Source organism: Camelus ferus, chromosome 13 (assembly GCF_009834535.1).
Source record: "Camelus ferus isolate YT-003-E chromosome 13, BCGSAC_Cfer_1.0, whole genome shotgun sequence".
Taxonomy (NCBI): domain Eukaryota; kingdom Metazoa; phylum Chordata; class Mammalia; order Artiodactyla; family Camelidae; genus Camelus; species Camelus ferus.
Window position 1 is genome coordinate 31,059,974 of NC_045708.1, and position 21,156 is coordinate 31,081,129.

The following is a 21,156-nucleotide window of genomic DNA, read 5'->3' on the forward strand; positions in this document are numbered from 1 at the left end:
GGTGCCCACAAAGGACCTATAACAAAGGGCAGTGGAAGTCGGCATCTTCACACCCAACTATGATGTGAGACTGACAGTAAGAGCTGGGTGGAGGCCCAGGGGAGGCAGAAATGCTACTACTTCCTCATTCCCTAATGCTGACCCCACGACCTCCCACCTCCAGCTTGTTTGCACAAAGCATCTCACTAAACCCCATCTTGGTACCCATTGCAACCAGGCATCCATTGGCCCCTCTGCTCTCTCTAAAGCAGACCCTTCTGTCTTCATCTCCCATCTGATTAAGATTCTGTGTGACATCATTTCACCCACTCCTTGTCAGAGTCCTCAACTCCTTAGCCCCCTGACCTTTGGTCCCACCCTCCCAGCAAAATCCCCTCCGTGGAGGAATCCCCCATCCCCACTACCCATCTGCCTTCACTGCGCCTGCTGCCTCGCAGGGAGCAGTTACTAGAGAATCCGCACACCAGGCAGCCTGGTGTCGCCGTGAGTCCTCACCCCCCATCATAACCAGGTCCAAAACACAGTTACATTGTGTTTCCCTGGCCAGCTCCTGCTCCCACAGCAGCCCTCAAGTTCTCTCCTCTCCCTTCACACCCCAGCATCCCCTCTCCGCAACCCCCAGCTCTCTGCAGACTTGGCCTCCCTCGTTGTGAGAAAGTGAGCGTGGCAGGAAGCTTCCCCCTTGCTCCCCCGGAATCACTCCTCCTTTACTCCTGTCTGTCAAATGGTCTTGTCAGCCCAGCTGAGGAATCTGGACTTTGTCCTCAGGACACTGAGAAACATGGAAAGATTTTTAACTGGGGGAGTATTCTGACCAGAATAGGACTTGGGACTTGCTGGCTGCAATGTGAAGCCAGGATTAGCCTAAAGAGAAAAAGACTAAGAAGAAATGGCCATGCAACCCCAGAAGTGCCATCTCAGCTGGATCCTGATGGGTGAGAACCAGCTGGCCGAGCTCCAGAAGTTGGGAAGAGGATACGAGAAAGAAGGAACAGCAGAGGAAGGGCCAGAGACAGAGAACTGGCTCCTTCAAGGAACCAGGGAGGGTTTGTGTGGCGGGAACGCAGAGTATTAGCTGGCAAGAAGCAAGGGTGCAGCTAGGGGGAGCCCTGGGCCCCACCTGGGCTTCAGAGTCTCCCTAGCAGGGAGTACAGTTTCTTAAGGCCAAGAGGAACCCCAGTGAGGAACTGTAAGCAGAGGAATGGCCTGGCCAGAGTTGTATTTTAGGACAACTATTCTGCCTGCCGCAGGGAGAATTAATGGGATAGGGTAAAAACGGAGGCAGGGAAGTCAGTTAGTTGATTGATGCCATTTCCAGATGCAAGACAATGGGGGGTGCACAAGGGGGTGGCTGCTGGGACAGAGTCAGGACAGTCTCCATGGATGCTCAGTGGGACTGACAGGTCTTTGTGACTGACTGGAGGAGCTTTTCAGGATGGGAGAGATGTGATGGGTCCATGTTGATAGAAAGAGAAGTTTAAGATACAAGGCAGAGAACAGGGTGGTCTTAAAGTCCCTGAGCAGGGAGGTGAGGAGGGTAGACCTGGGCCCAGGATGGAGGGATTGGGCTCATAACACTATTTGGATAGGAGAGGGGTAAGAATGTGGACCCAGGTAAGTGTGTGGGTTGGTAGTAGGAAACCGACCAACAACTACCCTCTCTGTGAGGCGGGGGCCGTCTTAAGAGCTGCTCTGGAGAATAACCAAGAAAACAGCAAGATTGCCGAAGGCTTCAGAGCCCATGGAAGGCTGGAGACCAGCCATGAAGAGAGTCACGGCCTGGGTGATGAGGGGGTCTCCTCAACAGTACATGGTGGGGTCGGGGGGAGCTGATGAGGGTGGCAGAGGGTGGTCTGGCCCTCCCAGGAGCTCCCACTGGGTGGCAGGAGAGGTAGGGAGAGAAACTTGCGACATGTGCCTCCTGGGTCACCAGGATGCATGTTCCAGAAACTTCCAAATCTGTTCCAGTCCAGGTGGTCCTTCCCTCCTATCTAGTCCAACCCCATGTGAGACCTCCGTCAAGGTGCTTCCCCTGGGCCTCGGGGGACTGACACAAGGCACCTCATGCTCAGCTCTGGCACGCTGACCAGATTGCCTTCTGGACTGCTCCCCAGGGCCCGTGAGACTGCCCTGGGCACAGCAGGGACCGACCCGCCCAGGTCCCCTCCCTGGCCAGGGATGGGCCACACCACTTCAACCCTCACAGCCTACCCTCACGAACCTGAAATTCTCGGGCCTAGTTCATGTAGTCAGGGGTGCCAACCCAGGCTGCATGGGAGCAAGTCCAGCTACCAGAATGTTCCTTCTCTCAAGCTGTTTGATCACTGCCTAGAGGTGAGATAATGGTTTTGTTGCTGAATGAAGCAGGTGAGTTGCAGTTAACCTGTCTGAGCCTCAACTTCTCAGGCTAGAAAATGGAGTGCCTGCCCAGCAGGGCTGTTGTAAGGACGTGTTAAAACATCAGTGTTACTGTTACGGTTACTGTTGTTCCTGTTGCTATCATGATATCCTACAGCATCAGAACTTCTAATTCAAGTCCTTTGCTGTCCTGCCCAGATCTTCTGACCTGAGTCCTGGGAATCAGAGACGTTCAAGCCCCAGCCCAGAGCGAATGAGGAGGGAGGAAGTGTGACAAGCCTCTCCTGCAGGATTAAGACTGATCACCTGTTGTGGGGAGCGATGGCCCTGGGGATGCCCATAGGGACAGATGCTTGCTTTGTTTTACTTTACACATCACTCATTTAATCCTTCTAAAACTGTGAAGCAAGGACTATTACGATCCTTATTTTCCTGAGAAGAAATTGGAGCACTGAGGAGGTAAGTAACTTGCCCAAGGTCACACAGCACATAAAAGGCAGAGCTGGGATTTGACTCCAGGTAATCTGTGCTCTCTACTCAGTTTGCTGCTCTGCTGGGCTTCTTAAACTTCATGCCTGTGGCTTGTGTGACCCCATCTTTGGCCTCCACACAAGGACAAGGGATGTGGCCTTGCTTTGGGGACAGCAGGATGAGGCAGCAGGGAAGCTGGGTTGTCTTGTGCAGTCAGGTCTGGGTTGGGGCTCCCAGGGCAGCTGCTGAGGGGTGAGAACAGGGTGCAGGGTTGGGCGCAGAGGTGGGCTGGGACCAGGGTCTGAAGCCAGAAGAGGGCAGACTGGAGGAGGGGTCTAGCCGAGCCCCAGACCTCACAGCAGTTCCAGCATCCCGGCCCTTCGAACCGGGGGTCCCAAGGAGTGTTCTGTCTTCGTGCCTAGGGCCAGACACACAGAGTGCAGTGGGAACCACTCCTCAGGGAAATCCAGCAGGGCCTCTCTCCGGGGGTCAAGTTTCTCATGACCCCAGGGCCCTGCTCAGCCAGGCATGCCACCCGCAGCAGGTTCTGAGAGGACACCTTCCCTGCCAACCCTTCTGAGCGCTGAGCTCAGGAAAAGCGACTTCTGATCTGGGGTTGGGCCCTTTCCTCATCCTGGATCCCTCAGAGGTTCTGACTCAAGTCCCAGAGAAGATGTGAGCTGCTTCCTGGCCCAGAACAGCAGGCAGGGCAGCTCTTCAGGGTGGGGGGTGGGCTTTGGGGATGTGTGAAGGCAGGGGACAGACTCCACTCTGTTCTCAGCAGTTCCTCCCTTGGAGGCCAGGACACACTCCGGGCCCCTTAGCTCTGCTACTCAGTGTACTCTCCGGGATCTCAGGCTGGGGTAGCATCCGCTGCTGTCCCAAACACAGGGACCTCCCAGGCCTGCAAGGGTCAGCCGTCTCTGGGCAGAGGAACAATTGCTGAGGTTGGGCTCCTCTCCTCCCCGGCTGCTTCTTCCCAAGCTCTCCAGGCACGTCTTCCTCTGCAGACAAACCCTTAGAAGTCAGCCCTCAGTCCTCCTCTACTCTGCCTCCTCCCTGGTGATGTTATTCACTCCTAGGGTCTCAGTGACCCTGTTACTGATGATTCCCAAACCCACACCTGCACACGGAAATTTGCCCTCTGAATTCAGCTGCCCTGGGCATCTCCCCCTGAAAATCCTACATCTGGCACTGAATGCTCACTCACCCAAATACCTGCCCTTCCCCAAGTCAACACTGCCTCCATCACATCTCTGGAATCTCTCTGTTCCCTGTGCAACAGTTTAGGCACATCTTACCACCTCTCTCTTGGTCTCTCCCCTCCAATCCATCCCCACACAGCATCCCCCTCTTTGGCTTCATCACTGGCCTGGGCACCCTGGACCCTATGCTGCAGCACCCTGAGACCACCTGCCTTTTTCTCACACAGCCCCCTACATCAGTCAGCCCTTCTCTGCTGGCTCATTCCTCAAAGGCTAGCACTGCATCTGGTGGACTCATGTGGGTGGCTGCCTGGTTCCCAACAACCTCCCTGTGTCTGGGACTGACCTGAAACAAACAAGTGGGCTCCCAAAATCACAAACGGGCTACCAGAGCTTGCCCCCACTGGGCAGAGCTGGTTGGACTTGACCCAAATTGGGCCGGTCAGATTCTGTCACCTGAGTACTTGAAACTCAGAATCAAGAGTTCGGGAGTCCCAGGCATGGAGTCTCACAAGTGCCTGTAAATGACAGCGCACTAGAGGTCCCATGCCTGACCTCGGGTGGCTGGGACCACCTGCTTCCCACCCTCCTGAGTCAGTTGTCCCTTTAATTCTCCCCCAAAACTTCTTTCCATCCTTTGCAACCAAAAGAGACTTCCTCAAGTCTTTGCCATCTTGAGGCTGCCTCCCTTCACCCAGAATCCCCACCAGCAACCATGACCCTGTCTGACTCCTCTCCGTCAAAGTTCTTGTTAAAGTCTTCCATGTTTGACTCCACTCCCTCACCTTTCCTCCACTCACTCCCCAGCCCACAGTAATTCAACAAAGACAGCAAGTATTTATATAGCATCTGCCATTTGCGAGATTCTGAGGACATGGAATGAGGCGCAGCCTGTGGCTTCGGAGAATTCACAGTCTAGCCCAGTAAGGGCTACGTGCAAACTGTGATACAGAATAAAATGACATGTGACAAGAGAGTGGTAAGAAAACTCACAGGTGTTACAGGAGGAAGGGGCACTGGGAAGATATCCTGGGGAGGGGATTCCAAACTGTATCATAGCTTTGAGCGACAAGGCACATTTTTATGCACAAGTTCCAGTCCAGGAAAATTTTTTAAATGAGTGACTTTTTATTTTTATTTAAAATGAAAATAGGTTTATTCATACCTATGAAAAACATAATATATTATAACCATTTCGATTACCCACTTGATTGATAGGAAAAAATTTCAATAAGAAACTTGGCACACTGATTTTCACCTGCTAAAATGTTACTGTCTGGGCACATCTGAAATGCTGCCATATAGGCAGGCCACATGGGGTCTACTGGCCAAGGATTTTCCTTACTGTCATAGAGGATTTGGGAGAACAGAAGGGCAGCGAGGCAGGGGAAGAGTGTGAGCAAAGGTCCATGGAGAAACAGCATGTTCAGGGGGGTGAGGGTGAGGGGATAACAAATAATTAGTTAAATAGGGAGTAATGTAGGGAAAAGCAAGAAAGGAAACCAAAGGCTGACAGAGGCCTGATTTCATAGTCTGGCCCTTGGTAGGCTTTACCCCAAGAACAGCAGGGAGCCATTGAGGGTTACTGAGCAAGAGAGGGTCGTGGTCACTTTGGTGGCTAGTGTCAAAGAAAGGAGGATTGCTCTACTCCTGGTCAGCCCCTAAGTCCGAGCCTTCAAGTCCCTGAGGTGTGTGGTTCCCACGAAGTATCTGCTATCCTTAAGCTGTCAGGCACGGGGGTTGGGGAGTTCAAGATCAGGGTTCACAGGGAGAAGGGGTCCCTGCTTCCCTCCGTCCCCAGCCCACCAACCCCAGGCTGAATGTAATTGTCCTCGATGAAGCCATCATCATCCTCATCTTCACCCGCCTCGGGGCGGACCCCCTTCCCCGGCCCAGACAGCGGGCGGTGCTGGTAGCTGGCACGGTATTTGCGACAGAGGTGGAATTTGGCAGCAAGTGCAATGAAGAGAGAGAGGACCACAGCACCCAGCACAACCCCAACCAGCACAGGCCATGCCCGGGCCCCGCCACCCGGTCCAGGGGACACGGCTGATGCTGTGGGGAGCTCCGAGGGCCCCATGATGGCTGCAGAGAAAGAGACAGAATTATGGATAGGGCCCCAGATAGGCTCCCTGAGGATCCCAAGAGGAGCGGGGGCAGGGTCCACCCCCCAACGTCAGCATCTAAGGGGAGCCCACCCCCTCCTCAGCCTCCCTCCTACTGTCACTCACTTTGGTTTATCTCACTCATGGAGGGGCCAGAAGACACTAGTGAGCCTCAGCCTCTGCCAGAAGATTGCTGGCTCTAAGGAGACTCCCAGATGCCAGGCAGCCCCGGGGCACAGACTCCTGGAATACACGTACACACACACACACGTGTGGGCGTCAGGGATGGCCACAGTGCACACACTCCAGGCCACAATCTCGGCCACGTCAGGGCACTGCACGAACTCTAGAGACTGGACAACCAGCCGTAACCAGCTGTCCACAGGAGAAAAACAAGCAGAGCCACAGAACTTGGCTGTTTGTAAAGGAACATTGGAAGTGGCTGGAAAAATAACTCGATGCTGGAACTTACTGAGCACAACTTCTGATTCAGGCACCAGGCAACCTGCTCACAGAACCCTGTAATGTGGATACAAACATTATCCCCACTCTGTAGGTGAGGCTCAGAAAGGTGCACTAACTCAGCCAAAGTTCCAGGACTTGAACCCAGGCCTCTGATATCATGGCCCAGAGTCCAGGGTGCTACCCTGCTTGGTAAGCTGAGGGTGGGGGGTGGGAGAAAAGGCGGTCCTGGCTCCCAGAGGTTGGACAACAGCAATTGCTTGGAGCCAAAGTGGAAACCACACCTAAAGGATGCTGCCAGTTCCCACTCAGGACAGGAGGCCCCAGGCACAGCCAGGGCAGCCCTGATCCCTCTGCTCCTGAGTCAGGAACCTGCTATCCCATTGCTACTCCCAGCCCTTCAGGCACATCCCTTGTCTCATCACTTCTGCCCAAGGGGGTGGTGGGGAGCTGAATTCACGGAGCAGTCAAAAGTAGATCAACTGAATCAGGACATTACCTGGATGAGAATCACCGGGCTGGGGATGATCTAGAGGAGTATCTGACTTAAGAGAGTATCTGGAGGAAGAGCTTCTGAATCAGAGGAGTGTCTGGGGGAGCAGCACTTGAGTGTTGGGAGTACCCAGAGGAAGGGCATCTGGGTTACAGAAGTACCTGGAGGAGGAACAGCTAGTGCCGGAGATAATTTGCGAGCGGAGCAGACTGAATCAGAGGAGGACCTGGGAGGAGCATCCAGGCTAGGAAAGCACCTAGGAGAGAAGCACCTAGTTTAGGGGAGTACTTGGCCACATTCTTTAACACCAACACCTTATCCACGCCCTCCATCTTCATCTCCAAACTGTCACGGAGCCCCATGAGCTCTTCCTCTCAATCTCCCTAGAATGCCTGCCCCTCCTCCACACCCCATGACCACTGCCCCAGTCCAGGCTGCCTTCATCTTATACCTCTGACGCTTGCAGTAACTCCTAACTGGTCACCCCCAGGGCTGTGTGCAGATTCCTCAGGACATCCTTCAGGGCCTCACAAGCCAGCACACGGCCCTCAGGCCAAACTCTCCTTCCTCTTCTCCACAGTTCCCTCCCCATGCTCCATATACACACACACACACACATCCCGCCACTCCCTCCCTAGTTTTTGTTTTCCCCCACCTCATCCCCAGTTTTTGAGCCCCCATCCCTCAAGCCCAAGTCAGACCATACCTGACTGTGAGGTTGTCCCAGGACCCCCCTCATGACCCCCCTTCACTGCCCTGCCCAGTCAACCAGCAGTAAGAATTGGCCAGATACTCGAGGGGCAGCACCCTGGGCAGGGATTAGGCTGATTAATGTGCGACCTGGCTCTGGCAGAGAGCTGGGCAGTCAGCTGCCTGGTGCGTGTTTGTGAGATGAGTGTGTGGGGGGGGGGTGGCATTAGAAAGGAGAGGTAAATCATTCACTCATCCATTCAGTAGCAAACATTCCTTGGGTGCCGTCTGTGGACCCCACACTAGGCACTGGGTCCTCAAAAAATAAGATTTTGTTAAACTGAAATGAGTTGAATTCAATCTGACGTTTCTAAGATTTTACTCCTACTCCTTTCCTTCCTTCCCTGTCCCTGTGGCTTCTTCCCAAGGACACACACCACCCTACCGGCTGTCAACTCACCCCTCCAGATCACATTTCTTCCACCGACAAACACACACCCCACCCTGATTTGTAGCTTCTTTCCTGCTCCCAGGAGCCCTCGGGGATCTGTAGGTTTCCGCCCCCAGGACCCCCACTGTCTTCCCCTCTGCTCCCCACCTGTAGGAACTGTGCACAGTCCGCGGAGGGAGCTTCCGGTTGGGGCCGGCGGGACCTGGACAGGTGGGCGGGCCAGAGCGGCCGCTTGACTCACCTGGAGACGCAACAGGCGGGCGGGGCTGAAGCCGCGGGTGAGGGCGGAGGGCAGCGCCTCCAATAGGAAGGACTAATTTCTACATCTTCCCAAGCTTTCACGGAGAACCTTCTAGAGCAGGCCTCACCCCCACCCTCGGTGCTGGGGCGGGAGGTTGGGGAGGGCGGCGCAGCTGGGACGCAGAGGGGGCCCGCAGACCCTAGAAGGGGCAGCCTTCAGCAGGCAGCCGCTCAAGCTGGTGGCCCTGATAAACAAGTGAATTTCCGGTGACAGGTACAAAGTCCAGAGCTGAAGAGGGAGAATTGTAGGCCTGTGAAGGCCGCAGGCAGGAACCAGAGGGGAGGAGGCGAGCATTCTCCAGGCAAAGCCAGAGGGACCAAGGACACTCAAAACTGCCTGCAAAAGGTGTGTAAGCGTGTGCATGTGTGTTTACCTGGATAGAGGGTACAGCTTCCACCCTGACCTCAAGGATCCTGTGACCCCACAAAGCTGGGCTCTGAACATCTATCTTTTGCCTTACTCTTCTTCCCCGGACCTAGTGCCTCTTTGTCCTTTTATACCCTCAGTCACCTTCCCTGAGCCCTCCGTCTACCCCAGCAAGCTCCGCCTCCGCTCCAGCAAGCCCTGCCTCCACCCCGAAACCCCGCCCCCTTGCAAGTCCCGCCTCCACGCGGCAAACACCACCTTCTCCATACCTAGAAGCACCATTTATCACAACATTTCTACTTATTTTCTTGTAATTTTTCCTTCCTGTACTGCCTACCCCCTTAGCTGGGGAGCTCTCCCAGGGTGGGGCCAAGTTTGACGTCTCTGGGTTCCCAGCACCTGACACAGGGCAGGCTCTCAGTAAGTATCTAAGAGAGAAAGCATTTCATGAGCTAAGCCCCGCAGGCGCAGGAATTCACAGGGACCTACAGGGCACAGCCAGAGCAAGGGCTGCGGCCAGGCTTTCCAGTGGGGCATGGCAATCTCCGGCTGGAAAATGGAGGCCAGTTTATGTAGGACCTTGAAGATCTTGGCATGGCGGATTCTGAACTCCTATGGCCAACGGCCCCTTCCTAACTCTCCCACCTACACGTCTCTGCTGCAGCCACACCAAACTGTTCTTTATTCCTAGAACCCACCATACTCTCCCCTCCCAGGCTTTGCTTGTGCTGTTCCTAGGGCCCCTGATTTCCTCCAGCCCTCTTCTCCTCTCCTCCCCCGACATGTCACCTCCCACCTAACCAACTGCTCCTCCCAGGCCTCCTCATCACTCAGGCCCCAGCTTAGGTGCCTGTTTATCTAGACCCCTTCTGTGATGCTCCCTAGATTGGACCCCTCCTCCGTGATCTGGGCCCCAGGAAGACCCTGGCCCTTCTTTCACCCCATAGCCCTGAACAGGGTATTGTGATTTTCTCTTTATTTGACAGAGTCCACTATGATCCTGTAATCTCTGGGGATAGGGCCTGTGTCTGTCTTGTTCCCCATCATATCCCTAATATCCAAAATGACAATAATAAACACTCCTGAAATAAGTGAATGGGAGGAAAGTGAATATTATCCAGGATGGGGCAGTGAAGACCCAAGGAAAGTTTGGGGTTTTGGTTTTATTTTGAAGCAAGGAAATCATAGAATTCAAAAGATAGTCACTTTGATGTATTCATACAATGGAATACTACTCAGAAATAAAAAAGAATAAAATAATGCCATTTGCAGCAACATGGATTGACCTGTAGATCATCATTCTAAATGAAGTAAGCCAGAAAGAGAAAGAAAAATACCATATGACACCACTCATATGTGGAATCTTAAAAAAAAAAAAATACATAAGTGAACTTATTTGCAAAACAGAAACAGACTCATAGACATAGAAAACAAACTTATGGTTGCCAGAGGGGAAAGAGGGTGGAAAGGGATAAACTGGGAGTTTGGGATTTGCAGATACTAACTACTATATATAAAATAGATAAACAACAAATTTCTCCTGTAAAGCACAGGTATCTATATTCAATATCTTATAGTAACCTATAGTAAAAAAGAATAGGAAAATGAAAATATGTATGTTCATGTATGACTGAAGTATTACGCTGTACACCAGAAATTGACACAACATTGTAACCTGACTATATTAGAATAAATAATTTTTTGAAAAAAGACATATTCATTGAATACCTACCATGTCTTCCATGTCCTGGGCACTGTGTCACATGTTTTTTGTTTGTTTTTGTTTTTTAAAATTGAGATATTCACAATAGCATAACCTAGTTAATATCACAAAACATTCACCATGTTACTCATTTTCAGTGCACTGTTTAGTGGCATTTAGTACACTGAAAATGATCTGCAACCTTCACTCTATCTAGTTCTAAAACATTTCCATCACAACAAAAGGATTCCCCCTACTCATCAGGCAGTCACTCCTCACTTCCCCTTACCCCAGCCTCCAGCAACCTCTAATCTGCTTTCTGTCTCTATGGATTCGCCTATTCCAGATATGTCATACGAATGTAATTATATTTGTGCCAGCTTTTTAATGAACTATTTCATTTAATCCTCCTAACTGTGCTATGAGATAGATGTTAATTACTCCCTTAAAAGATGAAGAAAATGAGGCCATGAGAAGGTAATTTGCGTGAAGTCCCCAGAAGAACACAAGTAAAGATCTGCACGTCCTCCATCAGTCAGCCGTTTATTCTATGAATATTTATTAAATACCCACCACCAAGCCACAGCCAGCCCATACAGCACACATTGCAAAATAACAGAAGGCAACCAGCTAGATGCCCCCACAGCATGGAGAGCAGAGAGCAGGCTGCATATTAGCACCCACTGGCCCCTCAGCCAGGAGCTCTGGAGCAGTGTACAGCCTTTACAACCTTCCATGGCAGCCCTGGCAACCATGTGGTAGGCTCTGTGCTAGCTGCTGGGGACAGATTTCCTGGCACCATACAGCTTTCATTCTAGTGGTAAAGATAGACACTACACAAGTAAAGAAGTAAATATGATTATTTCAGATAATGGTTAATGCTCTGAAGTAAATAAAATGGCTTCTAGTGACAGACTTGTGGAGGGGGCTGCTACTGTACATTAGGTAGTCGGTAATAGAGGGGACTGGCTGAAGGGGGGACTTTGAGCTGAGATCTGAATAAGAGTGAGACAGCAATCACACCACAGTCTGGGGGAAGAATATTCCAGAAAGAGGGAACAGCCAGGACAAAGATGGAGAAGCAAGAGCATGGCTGGCTTATTCAAACAACAGAAGGGAGGCCAGCTGGATGGAGTTCAGTGAGTGGGGAGAGGTGGGGGCGCTCACTTGGGGCCACACCAAGTCCTTCCCTCTGTGAGACAGGAGGCCACTGATTGGTGTGGAGGACAGAAAAGCTGAATTTCTCAGGCTTCTGTGTGAAGAATGGACAAAAGGAGGCCAGAGTAGAAGCGGGCAGGCCAGTTAGGGGCTGTTGTGATCATGCGGGAGAATGGGGATGTGGCATTAGGGTAGTCAGGCAGAAATGGGGAGACGTGCTCAGATTCTGGATGTATTTTGAAGGTGAAGCCAACACGATCTGCTGACTGGATGTGGGGTTTGAGGAAAAGAAAGTGACCAAGAGTAACTCCAGAGTTGTAATCTGAGCAACTAGAAGAATGGAGTTGTGGGGAGACGCAGGAAGGGACGAATTTGGGAGGGCAGTCCGGACCTCAGTTTTGGACATGTTACTTGTGCGATGCCCGTAAGACATCCAGGTGGCACACCAAGTAGGGAGTAGCATAAACTAGCCTGAGCGCAGCGGAAGCTAAGGGCTAGAACTATAAACTGGGGAACCAGTAACATGTGGGTGGTTTTTAAAGCCTTCATCAGAGAGAGAAGAGGGCTGAGGGCTGAGCCCTGGAGCACTCAGGGAGCAGAGGTCAGGGAGGCAAGAGAAGCAGGAATAGAGACTGGGGGTGGCCAGCGTGGTGGGAGGCAGACATTTGAGGTATCCTGGAGTTCAGAGGAAAAAGCATTTCAAGGGCAAAGACTTGACTAGCTACATTAATTGCTGATGATTGGTCAACCAAGATATATGAACTGAGAAATGACCTTGAATTTGACTGTGTGGAGGTCACTGGCAACTTGACAAGACCAGTTTCAAGAGTGTTGGGGACAAATGCCCAACTGGAGTGATGCATCATTTTGGGAGCAGAGGAAGTAAAGACAACTCCTTCAAGGAATAAAAGGAGCTGAGAAATGGAGCAGACATGGGAGGCGGGTGTGGGATCAAGGATGGGTTTTTTAAGGCTGGGAGCTTTTGGACCACCTGTGTATGCTGGTCGGAATAATCCAGGAGAGAGAGGAAACTGATGATGCAGAAGGAAGGGACAACGAGGGTGGGAAGTCCTTACGGCATCAAGGGGTATGAAGTGGAGTGCCCAGGTGGAGGGCTGACCTTGGGCAGGATCAGGAAAGTGCCTCTGAGGAAGATGGAGGGTCAGGTGAATGATGGGAGCCTTAGCGGGTTTTCTTCCCATGGGTTCTTTTTTTCCAGAGAAATAGGAAGCAGCACTATCAGCTGAGAGCGAAGAGTCCAGAGGGAGTACTGGGGTTCAAGAAGAGAAGAGAAGAGAAGGTGTGAGTCCATCATCCTGGGGCTGAATTTAAACTGAGGTCAGGAAGGGTGGCTGAGTGTTTTGTCTTCCAGCCAATCCAAGTGCAGGCAGAATTTAATCAGGACTGGGGACTTGCTGGGCAAGTCTGATAAAGCCAGAGAGGGGCAAGGAGGCTGAGCTGTAGGCAAGGATGGCCCAGGCAGGCAATCAGGCCAGGTAAAGAGGGAAGTGAGGACGGGGTCGGGGACGTGTGACGAGCCCTGAAAAGGTGGTAGGACTGATAGATTTTAGGAGCAGTTGCTGGCATATTAGAGACAGGAAGTTAAAAAAATAGAAGGTGGTGGGCAAATGGCGGCATGTAGAAATGGAGGTTACCCAGGGGATACAGTTCTTGAAATGAACCATGGAGTGGTCCTCAGGTGGGGTCTACAGACTGATGGTCGTTTTACTATTATCTGAAGCATCTTAACTCAACCTTCTGAATCAGAGGTCTAATGGTAATACACTAACAGCTCTATTAGTAAATGGTAGAAGCAGGACTCAAACCCAGGACTTCTGACTCTAGGTCCAGCCCCTTTCCAGTCCAACTACATCCCAACTACAATCTGCTGCTCCTCTGAGTAGCACTTACCATGAAGGTGTTCGATTCCTCAGTCATTTGGTATGAGAGACAGCAATCGCTCTTTTCAAAGATTTGATTATGTTTCCCAACGGAAACTGGGGGTGCTGCTAGTAGAACCAAAAATGGATGCTGGGCATGCAAAAGAACGAGGTGTCCCAGTCCCCAGCCCACACCCACTCCCTTCTCCATTTGACCCAATGCCTCCCCAGGGCAGACCGAGAACTCTGAGCCTGGGGGTAATTGCAGTCCCCTTTAAGAAGCAGATGAGAGCAGGAGAATGCACGTGTGCACTCAGTCACACATCTGCTTACAGGTCTGGCAGGCAGAGGATGGTCAATAAAAACTTGTTGAAGGAATGAATGGTTGGAATTCCAGGGGCCTCACTTGCTCTCTCAAGGTAAAGAACTGCTGTTAAGCCTTTGCACTCTGTGTGCAGGAACCTCTGTTCTAGTGTAAACATGTGCCCCTTTTCAATAGGCAGAGGACCCCCGCTTCTTGGCAAGCTTCTGGGGGGTGGCTGCCCACTTCTTGCTCCCAGTCACTCCCGGCCTCCCAGAGGCGGAGGCAGAACCTCCTTAAGACCACCCTGCACTCTTCCTCCTTCATTCAACCGTCACCTTCCCTGGAGGCTGGCCTCTCCCCACTCCTGTCCTGCCGGCACCGACCTCCTGGACATGTCCCCACATTCAGAGCATCCCTGAAGTAATCCCAGTGGGGACTGGGCTTGAAGCTTGCTGAAGCGAGCCCTCTGACCTGGTCATCACTGAGAAGTCACAGTTCACTGAAGGTCAAAGGACATCTCCCCAGCAGCGCTCCCCAAACCTAGACCTGACACTAGGGAAACACTTGGCGATCACAGCTTCTAGAGTTTCCTCACTTTCTCAAGGTGGGCCATGGTATTCCGCCAAGCCCTGAGGCAGAGCTTAGCAAACCTCCTCTCTCCCAACCACACCATCCTGAAACTTCAGTATAATTGCCTCATATGCTCACCACATCAGATCCAACATCCAGGTACAGGGGACAACTTCCCCAGCCACCAGCTCCATCTTGCCACACTGGATTTATAATCAGACATTACACATGTAAAATGAAGTCATTGTCTGTGGCACCCCAGTGATCAGTTATCTCTGGGGTAACCGGGTCTGAGAGGAACAGAACTCAGCAGACCTAGCAGAGGATGATTACACCCTCTCCTGAGGGATGTTACACCCAGGCAAGTGGCCAGAGGTGGCAGACCAGCTGGACAGAGTGGCTCCATCAGGCTGTCCCCTCCCAACCCTGCCCTCCTGGGCCCGTGCAATGGAAATAGTCAACTGTCCCATGCTCTCGCTTTCTTCTAAGGTCTGGAAAGGAGGAAAGCTGGTCCCACCTGAGACGCTAGGAGTGTTGGTGCATTACCGTGTAGAAATCCTCTGGTGGCCGGCACCACTCACGCCTGGGAGGAGACATCGCTCCCCACAGGGACAGAAAGCCCACTTCTGCGTGCAGTTGCCCGGCACCCACTCAGACTTCCCAGTTGGAACAAGCATCCCCTCCTCAGGGTGGGGGCAAGGATGGAGGACAAACATGACTTCTGGGAAGAGGGTAAAGAAAAGGGTGGGACATCCCTCTGACACCGATGACATCCCTATGTCACCACAAATGAATCATGAGAGCTAATGGGCTGGCGTTGTCACTCCTCCTTATCCTCAAATAGCATTTCAAGCCAGACTGAACAGCCAGGAAGCAATCCCCGGGGCTCCGCCAGTCTGTGGACCTTGCAGGATCCTGCTGTGGTCTGTAGTGGCAGCTTTCCCTCATAAAATGTGCTTTGTATTCGAAGTAGGCTTGCTGTTGTTTGAGGCAGGAGGACAATGAGTCATTTGTGTCCAGTGCTAGTGGTTCTAGGATTTCAGAGTGACCTAGGGTGAAGCAAGGACCTGGTGTACCTTAAAGGCAAGACACCCTGAAAATCCATGCCTTCCCATCTCTGCCAGCCCACCCTTGCCTTTTAAAGGGTCCCCACTCGATCATGACACAGCACAGAGATGAGCTCATTATTTTTCCAGACTAAAACCTCTAATGCTTTCTGAGTACATAGGGTTTGGCTTTTAAAAATCACTTTTAAGAGCTTGGAGATGACACATGCAGAGAGCAGCCACCCGCTGCGAATGCTGGCAGGGACTATGAACCCGCTTGCTATCTCAGTGGGATGGATTTTGTTGTTGTTTTGTTTTTATTGAAGTATAGTTAATGTTGTGTTAATTTCTGGTGTACAGCAAAGTGAATGAGTCACACATATATATACATATTCTTATATTGTTTTTCATTATGGGTTATTACAAGGTACTGAATATAATTCCCTGTGCTATACAGTATAAACCTGTTGTCTATCTATTTTATATATAGTAGTTTTGATCTGCTAATACCAAACTCCTCATTTATCCCTCCCCCCACCCTTTGGTAACCATAAGTTTGTTTTCTATGTCTTTGAATCTGTTTATGGTTTGTAAATATGTTCATTTGTCTCATTTTTTTAGATTCCACATTTAAGTGATATCATGTGATATTTGTCTTTCTCTATCTGACTTAATTTACTTATTATAATAATTTCTCAGTCCATCCATGTTGCTGCAAATGGCATTATTTCATTCTTTTTATGGCTGAGTAATATTCCAGTGTGTGTGTGTGTGTGTACACCACATCTTCTTTATCCATTCATCTGTCAATGGACATTTAGGTTATTCCATGTCTTGGCTGTTATAAATAGTGCTGCTATGAACATTGATGTGCATGTATCTTTTCAAATTAGATTTTTCTCTGGATATATGCCCAGGAGTAGGATTGCTGGATCATATGGTAACGCTATTTTTAGTTTTGTGAGGAATCCCGATACTGTTCTTCATAATGGCTGTACCAAATTTCATTCTAGGTGGGACTGTTTACCAGGCCTGATGCAGAATTAAGCTCTCTGGCTGTGGATCAAATTGTCGGGTGTCAGAGCTGAGCTCCACCACTTTAACCTTAGGAAGTATCAGTTTCCTCATCTGTAAAATGGGGATAACCATAATGAAACCTGCCTCAAGAGGCAGGGAGCCCATGACAAGGTGTCAGCACCTTTTCCTGGCACCTGTAAATGTTCAGTAACTGTTAGTCATTGTAATGGAGGTTTGTTGATGTTTCTGCTTGCAGTACTGGGTAAATTTCATTCTGACCAAGGTCAATAAAAGTCTGTTATGCTTTAAGTAGGTCCTGAGATTTGAACTACCTCTGTGGGGTGTCGATTTCAGCTTCTGGTCTCACAGGGCTCCTAGGGGCCAAATGGCCTTTGCCAAGCAGTTTGTATAAAAGGGACATCACTCAAGCCTTGTTGGATTAACTGGGGCTTCCTTTAAAGAAGGGCTTGTTTTCAGAAGCTTTCTTTTTCCAGCAAGGAAAAAGAACACAATGGATTCCAAGTAATCTGCAGTCCTCATCACAGCTTGTCATGAACACCTGGCACGTCTTTTCAGCCGGGGGTGCAAACACACACACTCGCTTACTTGCTAACTTCAGGAATACAGTCCCAGCCTGATGTTCCGAAAGCATCTGCTGACAAACTTCCTCTCACTAGAGAGTTATTTCCTGGAAGAACAGCAAAAACTGTTTTTGAATTGACAATATGGCTTTAGTTGCTGCTGAAGTGAAAGTACCATTGTTACCAACTATTTACCTAAAAAAACAAAACAAAACAAAAACTTAAAAGAATTACTTTTTTTTTTTTTTTTTTTTGCTGATCAACATGAAGAATAATTTATTGGGAAAGTCATTTTCAGGGAAAGACAGGACTTAGGAATTAAAGTGTTGCTTAGTTCAACCAAAAGAAAACTGCATAGTGTTGGTTGGGCAGTATTTTACTTGGTTCTTCAAAAAGCAATTGTGACCAACAGAAGAGAGAGTTAAAGCACAGAGGCAATATATAAAGACACCAGCATTTGGGCTTACACATAACAAAGAAATATCTTAAATACTTTTCCAAATATTCTAGGAGCCAAGACACAAGGGCACGCTTTAGGAGAACAGAGGAATGTAATTGGGGGGGGGGGGGGAGTCATATTGAAACTACTCATTTCCTTTAAAATCACTGAGGGAAACAAAGCAGCATTCAGCTTTACACATTAACTTTAAACAGTTTACATATACTAGCTTGACTAAAATCCGAGAAGCAAAGATGGAATTCTCACTCTGTTTACTTTGAAAAACAATTACATGGACACCCAGGCAATCCGCCCTTGTCTGGCAGGTTTTCTTGGGAGGGGTCAGTCTCAGTTACTTAGAAGAGGACCAATTTGACATTCTTATTTAGATGGCCTTGATGTCAGTTTTGAGGGGCAACGTGGACAGATTAATTTTCTTTCCCTCTGTTGACCCAGCCTTAAATTTCACAAACAGGGTTTTGTGTGCGTGCATCATTTGCATAGCAGTTTCACTCAGCCGGGTCTCAATTCCATCACCATTTCTGCAAGAAGACGGTGGACGTTGTCTGCATAAAACATTAAATCGAATTCATGGGCACTTTCAGAAGAGCCTAAGAAATGTTTCCACAAATACTTACACGCCACTGAAGACCATGGGAGACCATGGAAGGGGTAGAAATCAGTTTGTTGTCTGAGCCATTTGTTAAGGGAGGCTGGTGGAGCTTGGAGAGTCCAGCTTTTCCGTCTCTCTTAAACATGAGAATCACTTGGATGAAGATGGATCCCGTCCATGGGAGTGACCACAGGAAATGGGCCTTTACTTTTCTAAGAGAAAAGTCAAGAAAATAATGTCTTGACTAGTTTGCTGCTGAGACTCCCTCCAAAGTGGTACTTCATGTTGCAACCAGACACGCACGCTCCTGAGTTCTCTCAGGTGTACTAGGATGCTTTTTGCGTGTTTTCAAACTGAGGAAATAAATATGAGGAGCTGAATTACTGTTATTTCAAATTAATTTTATTTTATTCTCAAATAAGTAATACGGGTCACAGATCAGAAAAAGAAGACACACAGTGAAAGTTCTCACTCCCACCCCCCTGCTCCCATCTTATTCCTATCACCCCAAGTAATAACATTTTAAAATTAATTTCTGTTGTATCTTTCCAGTTTCTTTATGCAAATACAAAGAGTATGAGTATATATTCTCATTTTCTCCTTTCTTAGACAAAAGCCAACATACCATACACACTGCATTGTAATTTTTTTCACTTACTAACTAGTGTCTTGGAGAGCTTTTTAAAATCAGTATGCAGACAGAGTTTCTCCAACCATTTTTACAGCTGTATAATAGTCCCTCATACGGCTACATCAAAATTTATTTAACCATGGACTTTAGTTAATAATAATGTAATAAGTAATGGTTCATTACTTGTGGCAAATAGATCATACTAATGTAAGATACTGGTAATAGGGGAAACTGGCTCTAGGATATATGGGAACTCTCTGTACTATCATCTAAATTTTTCTGTAAACCTAAAACTCTTCTAAAAAATAGAATCTATTAAAAATTAAAAGCACTGCCCCCTCAGCTCAGGAGAAAAGATCCATAGGTGCCTATGGGCTATGACTGCAGGCAGTACCAGCCACTACCCCATTGCCCTGGGACGGAGGAAGCCAGCCGGGCACCGCCAGCCCCATTCCTGACTTCTCCACATGGTCAGAATAAAAGGTCAGGCAGTCCCTTGATTTAAACCTGGGATAAGAGAAAGGGAAATTTCCCCCAGGACCACCATCATCTGAAGTCCCAACTAAGTGGGGCCTTGGCCAGCCAGCCGTCATCCCTAAGAGTGAGCCCCACCCAGCCTCCTGCCCACTACACAGCCTGGTCTCCTGCTCCCCCTTCCCCCAGTTTCCCCCTCCCCACTCCCCAGCCTCCACTCACAGAAGAGAATGGCAGAGGCCAGATGGAGGATGGGGAACAGTTCAACACGGAGAAGAGAAGTCCCCAGCCCCAAATAAGCAAATATAACAGGTCTCCCATGGTCTGGGGTCCTCTGAGCACCCAGAGGTCAAGTAAGACACCCACTGGTCACACTCGACAAAGGAGGCCAGCACAGCCACCCTAACGCCACCTCCCTGCCTTTATTTTGAAGATCTGTCTTTCCTATCATCACCCCAAGAGAGCTTAGAACCACTCTGTAGGAAAGACAGAATTCCATTTTGAGTTAGTTTAGGAGTCTTGATGTGTTACAATGTGTACATGGTACACGGGTCAGGGAGGCCGGTATTGGAAATGCCCAGTGCAGGGTCCTTAGATGCCTGCATCTCTGTAAAGAAACAGTGTGTTCTGAATGATGAAGGGGAAAAGGAGTATACCCTTATAGGTGACCCTCCCAAAACCCTAGTGGACTTCCTCATCTCCTGTGGCCTTGCCACTCCCACTCCCACTCCCACAGCCATAGACTCTGCCATAAACCCAGAAATGCTCTCCGGGTCTCCCTGCTATCTGAGAGCACGGCGTTCCTACAAAAGCTTTAAGCTGAAATGGCAGAGCGAAGAAGCAATTACCTTAGGACACATCTTGCTAACGGGTGCACAAAATAAATCAAGATTAAGCACAGATGCTTACAGACACAGTTCAAAGCTCTGGTGGCTTGATGCTGAGATGTCGAGTGTAGTTTCCAGGGAAAGAGCTTGGTGGTCCACCACTCTAGCTGCTCACGGTGCGAGCTGCCTCTATAACAACTCCCTACAAAACAGACATTGAATAATATTTTCGTTTTTCAGCTTTTTTCATAAAAAGCAAAAATCCTCCTCGGCTTTTTTTGGCTAGCAAAAACAGGTACTAATGCAGGTCTCTCGTAAAAGCCAAGTGGCATAAAGCAAAAAAGTGATAACTGTAACTCTCAAATTCAGACCTTGGTTCTGACTTCACCCATCTATTCCCCCAGCCCTCTTTGTCTGTTGCCTCATTAGACTAACGCTACTCAAAATGCAGCCAGTGGCCCAGCGCTAGTCTGACAACCATCACAAAGAGGGAAGGGCTAAAACCTTGGTTTCACTTAACCCCCCTAGAGAAGGACTATGCTATGATCTGAGTATTTGCATCCCCCAAAGTTCATGTTGAAATCCTAATGCCCAACTGTGATGATGGTATTAGGAGGTGGGAGCCTTTGGGGGATGATTCGATCACAAGGGCAAAATTGCAGGTGTACCTCATTGTATTGCGCTCATTACATTTTGCAGATAGTACGCTTTTTACAAACTGAAGGTTTGTGGCAACACTGCATCGAGCAAGTCTATCGGTGCCACTTTTCCAACAGCATTTGCTCACAGCATGCCTCTGTGTCACATTTTGGTAATTCTCCCAACATTTCCAACTTTTTCATTATTATTATTATATTTGTTATGGTGATCTGTGATTGGTGATCTTTGATGTTACTATTGTAATTGTTTTATGGCACCACGAACCGCACCCATATAGGAAGGCAAAGTCAATGGATCAGTGTCGTGTGCTCTGACTGCTCCACTGACTGGCTGGTCCCCCATCTCTCTCCCT

At 49.5% G+C, this 21,156-nt stretch overlaps 1 protein-coding gene and 1 long non-coding RNA gene across 13 annotated transcripts; both read right to left on the reverse strand.

The window, feature by feature from the left end:
- Window positions 1-5,142: 5,142 nt before the first annotated feature.
- Window positions 5,143-9,047, reverse strand: C13H1orf210 (chromosome 13 C1orf210 homolog). Of its 12 annotated transcripts, none has more exons than XM_014554022.2 (5): window positions 8,910-9,047; window positions 8,383-8,476; window positions 7,256-7,350; window positions 6,266-6,382; window positions 5,143-6,119 (listed from the first exon to the last, which is right to left on the reverse strand). In XM_014554022.2, the coding sequence occupies exons 4-5, from the start codon at window positions 6,282-6,284 to the stop codon at window positions 5,797-5,799; spliced, it is 342 nt and encodes a 113-aa protein (XP_014409508.2). In that variant the 5' UTR covers window positions 6,285-6,382; window positions 7,256-7,350; window positions 8,383-8,476; window positions 8,910-9,047; the 3' UTR covers window positions 5,143-5,796. The 12 variants fall into 12 exon arrangements, with proteins under 12 accessions (XP_014409508.2, XP_014409502.2, XP_032349924.1 ...); XM_014554016.2 differs by having other exon boundaries at window positions 7,101-7,350; XM_032494033.1 differs by lacking the exon at window positions 8,383-8,476 and having other exon boundaries at window positions 8,910-9,041.
- Window positions 9,048-16,589: 7,542 nt separating this feature from the next.
- Window positions 16,590-20,347, reverse strand: LOC116667964. Its single transcript, XR_004324969.1, has 3 exons — window positions 20,227-20,347; window positions 18,238-18,424; window positions 16,590-17,267 (listed from the first exon to the last, which is right to left on the reverse strand). It is a non-coding gene; the product is annotated as an uncharacterized LOC116667964 (long non-coding RNA).
- Between the last annotated feature and the right edge of the window lie 809 nt (window positions 20,348-21,156).